At 36.7% G+C, this 8,849-nt stretch overlaps 1 protein-coding gene across 1 annotated transcript; it reads left to right on the top strand.

The window, feature by feature from the left end:
* The first annotated feature begins 5,955 nt into the window (after nt 1-5,955).
* Nucleotides 5,956-6,753, top strand: LOC119663482. Its single transcript, XM_038073091.1, has one exon. The coding sequence runs from the start codon at nt 5,956-5,958 to the stop codon at nt 6,751-6,753; it is 798 nt and encodes a 265-aa protein (XP_037929019.1).
* Nucleotides 6,754-8,849: the final 2,096 nt, after the last annotated feature.

Raw genomic sequence — 8,849 nt, 5'->3', positions numbered from 1 at the left:
TAAGAGGATTAGTTGGCAATCATATTGTCAAGAGATTAGTAGGGACTCTGAAACCTCTAGACTACGCAAAATCCTATCTAAAAATCCTTCTGTTCCTGAGTTGCTAAGAAAACCGGATGGGACTTGGTCAAATAACAGTAGGGAGTCACTAGATTTATTACTAGATACCCACTTTCCAGGATCCTTTGCTTCGACGGAATCCTCAGAATGTTTAAACTACGCACCGGTAAACTCTATCAAGTTAAACCTACAAACTCTAAAATGGGCCATTTTTAGCTTTAAGCCATATAAATCACCAGGACCGGATGGTATTCATCCTATTGAGCTGCAAAACTCTTGGGATCAAATACAAAACTGGCTTCTGGCCATTTTTAAATATTGTCTCATTTTTAATTATGTTCCAACTCAATGGAGAAAGGTTAGAGTTGTTTTTATTCCTAAGGCGGGTAAAACCTCTCATAGTAACCCTAATGAACTCCGTCCAATTAGTCTTTCATCTTTCATGCTGAAAGCTTTAGAAAGAATTATAGACTTTGAAATAAGGCGCGTTATAGATCCCAATCTTTGGTCACCGTCACAACACGCCTACACTAAGGGTAAATCCACAGAGACAGCACTCCATGCCCTCACCTGTACTATTGAAAAAACTCTTAAAGTAAAAGAATTTTGTATAGTGGCTTTCGTAGATATTGAAGGAGCTTTTAACAATATTCTTCCCAATGCAATAGCTAACGCACTCTCGCGTCTGGGTGTTGAGGATGCGCTCATCAGCTTTATCGGTCAGCTACTAACTGGCAGAATTATTGAAGCACAAATGGGTGTATCAGCAACACACAGACGGGTAAATAGAGGTACCCCCCAAGGGGGCGTACTCTCTCCTCTCCTCTGGAATATAGCGGTGAATGAACTGTTACAAAAACTGGGGAGAGCGGGATGCGGGACAGTTGCATATGCGGATGACATTGCACTAACAGTTACTGGAAAATATGCTACTAGTTTAAGGGATATTTTGCAGTATGGCCTGAATATCCTTAACAATTGGACACTGACATGTGGTCTCGGGGTTAACCCCAGAAAAACAGAAATCGTAGTATTTACCAGAAAACATAGGGTTCCAAATCTTTCTCCACTCTATATTAAAGGTTCTGCGATACAATATATTGAGAAAGCAAAATTTTTAGGCATTGTTTTCGATAGGAAACTGAGCTGGAAAGAAAATGTTTTGGAGCGGGCTAGGAAAGCAAACATTGCTCTGCTCCTTTGTCAAAAAGCTATTGGTAAAAGGTGGGGTTTGCAACCACGTATCGCTCAATGGCTATACACTGCTGTCATTAGACCAATACTTCTGTATGGCATTGCCATATGGTGGACAGCTCTTGATAAATCTTCGTACTGTACGGTACTGAACAGGGTTCAGCGCAGGGCTGAACTCTGTATAAGTGGTGCTCTGTGTACAACACCATCCATAGCATTAGATCTAATGCTCCATTTAATGCCACTTGACATCATCAGTAAGCAGTTGGCAGCATCATCTGCCCTAAGACTTAAGGCTACTTCACAATGGAAGGCTAGTGACTATGGGCACGGCTCGATTCTAAATATTTTCAGTTCTACTCCAAATAACATTGACTACACCTCTCCGATTCTCGACTTTGATAGAAAATTTATTGTTAGATTCCCATCCAGGGAAGCTTGGTTGTCAGGAGGTCCCTCCCTGGGTGAGGGTCTGCAAATTTTTACTGATGGTTCAAAGACTGGGAGCGGCGTAGGCAGTGGAGTTTTCTCAGAGGGGCTGAATATATCCTCCTGCTATAGGCTTCCGGATCACTGTAGTGTTTTTCAGGCAGAAGTAATTGCAATTAAGGAAGCTTTAGCTTGTCTAGAAGTAGGTAATATACTTGAAAGGAATATATATATACTATCGGATAGTCAAGCTGCTTTAAAGTCCTTGAGTTCTGTCCAATTCACATCTAGGACGGTCCTTGACTGCTACACATCTCTAAATGAGATGTCGACGCAGTTCAATATTTCTCTAATCTGGGTTCCCGGTCATAGGGATATTTACGGCAATTGTAAAGCAGACGAGCTAGCCAGACGTGGTGCTTCAGGGAACCACTCGGAACACCTAAACAATCTGGGCATATCGTTGACTTCATGCAAATTGATTTTGAGTTCTTCCTGTGCCGAACTTTTAAATAAAAGATGGGAAGACTCTGCGATATGCAGGCATCTGTATGCAATGTGGCCACAGACCAACAATAGAAAATCGAAATCTCTTTTAGAGTTATCCCGTAGAGATATCAGTCTTGTAGTGGGTTTACTAACAGGTCATTGTATTCTAGGTAATCATGCTAGGAGACTGAATCTACCGTTCAACCATTTTTGCCGCAGTTGTGGTGAGGATGACGAAAGTGCCTCTCACCTGCTTTCTTCGTGTCCGGCACATGCACGGCGTCGCCTTAAATTTTTGGGGATCTTGACGAACTTCGAGAACTCCCTCTATGTAGCATCGTTAACTTTGTTAAAGGTTCTGGATGGTTTTAGCCCGTGGGTTCTAAATAATACGGTATCACAATGGGCCTATGGGCCTAAGTGGATCCCCCTGGGATCGCCGGTTTAACCTAACCTTTAACCTATTATTTAAGGTATTAAAGAAAATTGAAGGATGAACGCAATAAATTGCGTCAGAATTTCGAATTTCTTCAGAAGAAGATGCTGTTCTACAAAATTGCTGATTCCTGTACTGATAACTTTCCGATATCACCTGAAGAACAAATGTACGGAGCAGATGTTAAGATAATTTATTTGTTGAAAAGATTTCAAAATGGAGCATCAGTTCGAAACTTTATCGGTATTTCATTCAAACAATTCATCAATATTTTATACTAATTATTTTCTTCTTTCGCAGGTGCATATGTGGTCACATATGACGACAAATTTAAATTAAACGATTTGATTGGATTGATGATACAAGGAAGAATTAAGCACGAGATGAAATTATAAATTTTAATTTATTTTTTAAATTGTTTTCTACAACTTTCTTTAGATTTTGTTCATATTTTAATCAAATTCATCAATAAAATTTAAATACTATTAAACTAAATAAATTGTATTTTCTATTGGTCGAATTTCGACCACTGGCGACCCTAGTAATAATAACTTGGAGTTTTTTGAATAAATAAATATCTAAATTATACAGATATAACAATGGTATACAAGGAAAGGACGCTTTCAAGGTGTATACACGCACCAATAATATTTTTTTCAGTTAGTATTTTTGTTTAATTTTAAAATCAACATATACATTGTCTAATATTGCATTATATTACAGAAGCTGCATATACTGAAGTCCTAAGTGAAGAAAATTATAGGAACGATATAAAAAAGGGTTTCAAGGTTGCAAAAAACCGATATTATAGAGAGGCTTACACCAAAAAAAAAACAACAAAAGGGATTAACTAGATATAGTTATAAATAGTTTTACAGTATTATTAGTTTAATAATGTTAATTTTAGTTTAAATAAATTTTAGGTATAGTTATAGATAGTTTTATAGTGTTATTAGTTTAAAAAATGTATATATTATTTAATTTATAATAATGTTAATTTAAGTTTAAATAAATTTTAGGTATAGTTATATAGATATAATCGTGTTATAATCATGTTAATAATTTTCCCAGTAGCAGAAATAAGGAGTAAAAAGGTCTTTTTAAAGGCCTTTTTCTGCAGTAAGTAGTACCTACACACTTGTATTTTTTACTATTTCTTTTTAGTTCTGGATGAGCCAATATCGGAGGCCTTACACACTCGCTGTGTAGAAAAGGCCTTTAAAAGGCACTGCAATACAAATTCTGGGGAAGGCCTTACACACTCGCTGCGTAGAAAAGGCCTTTATAAAGCACTGCAACACAAATTCTGAGGAAGGCCTTACACACTCGCTGCGTAGAAAAGGCCTTTATAAAGCACTGCAACAAAAATTCTGAGGAAGGCCTTACACACTCGCTGCGTAGAAAAGGCCGCCAAAAGATTTTAAAAAATGCATGTATTTGTAATTAATTATATTTAATAAAATTCCAATATCTTTTATATTATAATAAAATTTATTTAAATTAACCCAGTAGCAGAATACTCAAGGCCTTGTCAAAAAAAGGCCTTTTAAAAGCACTCCATCAGAAGGTGTAATGAAATTCACAGGCCTTTCGTTAAAGTACTTCAAAAAGGCCTTTACTAAAAAGGCGTCACTAAAGGAGTTGATGCGCATTGCGTACACGCAAGCGATGTTCAAATCATATTTGCATGTTTTGTTTTTAAGTATATCTGTTTTTTTTTCGTTTTGGCTTACCTTTGCTTTATTTCGTTGTAGTCTAGACTACTGTCTCTTCTTTGTTAAGTTAAGTTATTGCAAGTTATGAAATTCTAACAAAATTAGTCCGTTCGTGAATTCGAAAATATGCTGATCGCGAGTGAAATAATTTATAAATAATGCTTATTAAAAGTAATAAGAATATATAAACTAATTAAATAAACTAATTAAAATAAATGAAAAGACAACTGAACCATACAAATATTAAATAATAGTGCAAAACAGTGAAAAATTTTAAGTAACAATTGTAACAAAACAATTGTAAATATACTTTTATTTGAAAATGAGTAGTAGAAGTACGTGGAAAAGAAAAATTAGGGCTGAAAAATTGGCTTTAATAAAAAAATTGAAAGAAAGCACAGAATGTTTAGAACAAGAGAATACATCACTTGTAATTGCACAAAACAGTTTAACTCTTTCTGACGATAATATATTAGGTGACGCTATTTCTGAAAATTCAGTGCATTCCGAACCAAATTTAAATTCAAATATAAATATTAGAGATAAATTAAGGCTGTGGTACTTTCAACATAATCCAACAAGGCAATGCGCAACCAGTTTACTTCAGTTACTTAAATCTGAAAACTTAGATGTCCCAGTAAGTTTAAGTGGTTTGCTAAAAGAAAAAAAGAAGGTAACAGTTGTTAGAAGTGTTTCTCCCGGAAGTTACATTCATATAGGTTCCGGAAGATATTCTAAGTGGAAATACAGAAATTATGTTGGATATTAGAATTGATGGATTACCTGTCTTTAAAAGTTCATCTCAAAGTTTGTGGCCAATAAAAATATTGCATCTTATGATGAAGCCACTTTGGTAAGATACTTAACACTTAATATATCTTAATTACTCATATTTCTCTTCTTATATTTAGATTTTAAATATTCAAAAAACAATTTCAAATGGAGGGTTTGCAAAAAATTTGCACAACATTCTTGGAAAAGATATTATTACCAATTTCAACTATGATGGTATACAAGGAAAGGACGCTTTCAAGGTGTATACACGCACCAATAATATTTTTTTCAGTTAGTATTTTTGTTTAATTTTAAAATCAACATATACATTGTCTAATATTGCATTATATTACAGAAGCTGCATATACTGAAGTCCTAAGTGAAGAAAATTATAGGAACGATATAAAAAAGGGTTTCAAGGTTGCAAAAAACCGATATTATAGAGAGGCTTACACCAAAAAAAAACAACAAAAGGGATTAACTAGATATAGTTATAAATAGTTTTACAGTATTATTAGTTTAATAATGTTAATTTAAGTTTAAATAAATTTTAGGTATAGTTATAGATAGTTTTATAGTGTTGTGGTGAGAATCAACAAAGTAGGCTAAAATTGTCAGATTCTCTGATATTTAAAAATATTTTATTTAAAAATATTTATTCAGATTTTTTCAGTCAGTTGATCAGTCAGTCAATTAGTTAGTGTTTCTAAAGTTGTATTAAAAATAATAAAAGTTTGTGTTACAATAAATACTGTTTTTTATTAATAAAAGCTATTTGGTTATTGTAATCACAACATTGGTGACCCCGACACAAAAAGGAGTTGTAAGTTATTATCAAGCCCAACATTAGCAAGCAAGATGACTAACCGTGAGGAAGAAGATTTTTTTCCGGCAGAAGGAGAAAGTCGCACTGACAAGGAGGTATACCGGGTTTCAGTTAAGCCGATGATGTTTTCAAGAGAGCATCCGGACCTTTTTTTTCTGCAAATGGAAGCACAGTTCAGGAATGCGGGAATAACGAAAGATGATACAATGTTCGACCATGTAGTAGCAAGTTTAGAGCCGAAATACCTGGAGTGCATAGTTGATGTGATTCGAGATCCACCGAAGGTGTTGAAATATGAGACGTTGAAGAAACGGTTAATTTATGAATTCACAGAATCGGAGCACAAAAGGCTGCGTAAGTTGCTGACAGAATTGGAGCTAGGTGACATGAAACCAACTCAATTGCTGAAGAAGATGAAGGAGATGGCCGGCAATTCAATGAATGATGATGTACTAAAGTCATTGTGGTTACAGCGACTGCCAGTGGGAGTTAGAACAATCGTAGCTGCAGTGGAAGGTGATTCTGCACAGTGGGCCAAAGTGGCTGATAAGGTATTTGAGGTACAGGAAACAGAAACGGTTTGTGTAGTACAAAGGAATGAACCGAAGGAGATGAGGAAGGAAATTGACGAGTTGAAAGTCATGATAAATAATTTGGTCATTCAGTTGGGCAAAAGAGGAAGAAGCAATGACAGAGATCGTGGAAAAGGGCGATCATCAAGTGCTAGAAGAGGTAATATCTGTTTTTATCATCGGCGGTTCAAGGAGAGGTCCACAAAATGTGTTCAGCCTTGCCAGTACAAACCACCGCAAAACTCAGCGGAAAACTAAACACCACTTCACGTCTGACGGCGAGTGAAGTGGCAGAGGGTAAAGCATGCCGTTTGTTCTTCAAAGATAAAAAAACAGGTATAAATTATCTAATAGACACAGGCGCGGAAGTTTCAATTTTGCCAAAGAGAATGCAGCCTGAAAATGAAGCCACGCAATATTATTTATACGCAGCAAACGGAGCGAAAATTAGCACGTATGGAACGAAATTAGTGCAAGTCAATTTGGGGTTGCGCAGACAGTTCCTGTGGGAGTTCCTAGTGGCGAAGGTAAATCACCCAATAATAGGGGCGGATTTTTTGAATAATTTTGGTTTGATAGTTGACCTGAAGAACAGGAGAATTTTAGATGGCATTACAGGCCTCCAGGTAATGGGTTCGAAGAGAGAGATGCACTGCGTGAAGCTAAGCACAATTGATGCGACTAGCCCGGTACATAACATTCTGCGGGATTATAAAGAGATAACGGAACCGGCTACTAGTAATAAGGTGGCCACGAAGGTTACGCTAGTAGAGCATCAAATTGTTACCAAGGGACAGCCAGTGTATGCAAAACCTCGGCGGTTAAATCCTGAAAAATTTGAAATTGCGAGAAAGGAATTTGAATTTATGACGAAACAAGGTATTTGTAGACCAAGTAACAGCAATTGGGCAAGTCCGTTGCATTTAGTGGCGAAAAAGGATGGTAAGTGGAGACCGTGTGGTGACTATAGGAAGCTTAATTCAATAACACTACCAGACCGGTATCCAATACCCCATATACATGATTTTACTCGCATATTGTACAATAAGAAAATTTTCTCAACCATTGACTTGGAAAAGGCCTACAATCAGATTCCGATTGCTGAGGAGGATCGACCTAAAACGGCGATAATAACCCCGTTCGGCTTATATGAGTTTAACATGATGACTTTTGGTTTATGCAATGCTGCGCAAACTTTCCAAAGGTTTATGAATGATGTCCTAAAGAATCTGAGTTATGTGGTAACGTACATAGATGATATATGTATAGCATCAGCTGATGAAAAGGAACACGAAATACATTTAAGAGAAGTGTTCAAACGATTAAGTGATCATGGTCTGAGAATCAATCTGGGAAAGTGTGTGTTTTTTATGAAAGAAGTTACCTTCCTGGGTCATGTGATAAATGGGGATGGAATTAGACCTATAGCTGAAAAGGTAGAAGCGATAAGAAATTTTAAAAAACCGAAGGAAGTACGAGAGTTAAGAAGGTTCATTGCTTCAATTAATTTTTACAGGCGTTTCCTCCCGAATGCCGCAAAGAATCATGGCATCCTGCACGCGCTATTAAAAGGAAATAAGAAAAATGATAGATCTCTGATTGATTGGACAGCAGAGGCCGAGAAAATATTTGAAGTGTGTAAGAATAATCTGGCGAATGCTGCAATGCTAGCACACCCGGCTCCGAATGCGAAACTGGTGCTAAATGTGGATGCTAGCAATGTTGCAGTAGGAGCAGTGTTGCAACAGCTTATAGATGGACAGATGCAACCGCTGGGATTCTATTCCAAAAGGCTGACAGAGACTCAAAAAAGATATAGTACTTATGACCGCGAGCTACTTGCTATATATATGGCGGTCAAGTATTTCAGGTACATGATTGAGGGCAGGAATTGCACTGTGCTAACGGATCATAAACCGATTACATTTGCTTTCTTACAAAGATCTGAAAAAGCATCAGAACGTCAGTTACGCCATTTAGATTTTATCGGGCAGCTGACAACAGATATTCAGCATATAGCAGGCAGCAAAAATACGGTCGCAGATGCTTTATCTCGAGTCGAAAGTGTAGTGGCTGGAGTTAGACGATCACTAGACTATGATAAGTTGGCAGAAGCTCAGAAAGTTGACCAAGAGATGAACGAGTTGATAAGAAACTGTACAGCGTCATCTCTGGAGCTCAAGTTGGTAGAGTTAATTACAGAGGGTGTTTCTGTGTACTGTGATGTATCCGGAAAGAAACCGAGACCGTTTATTACAAAGTCCTTCCGAGCGCAAGTGTTCGAAATGTTACACAATTTAGCTCATCCTGGTAGAAAAGCAACTATAAAACTAATAAGTTCTCGTTTTTGTTGG

This window comes from Teleopsis dalmanni, unplaced genomic scaffold (assembly GCF_002237135.1).
Source record: "Teleopsis dalmanni isolate 2A unplaced genomic scaffold, ASM223713v2 unscaffolded_contig_0452, whole genome shotgun sequence".
NCBI lineage: Eukaryota > Metazoa > Arthropoda > Insecta > Diptera > Diopsidae > Teleopsis > Teleopsis dalmanni.
This window is presented reverse-complemented; position numbering and strand designations above follow the sequence as displayed.

What these genes read in the sequence shown, in the direction of transcription:
- LOC119663482 (XM_038073091.1), top strand. Translation starts at nt 5,956, where the DNA reads ATGACTAACCGTGAGGAAGAAGATTTTTTTCCGGCAGAAGGAGAAAGT.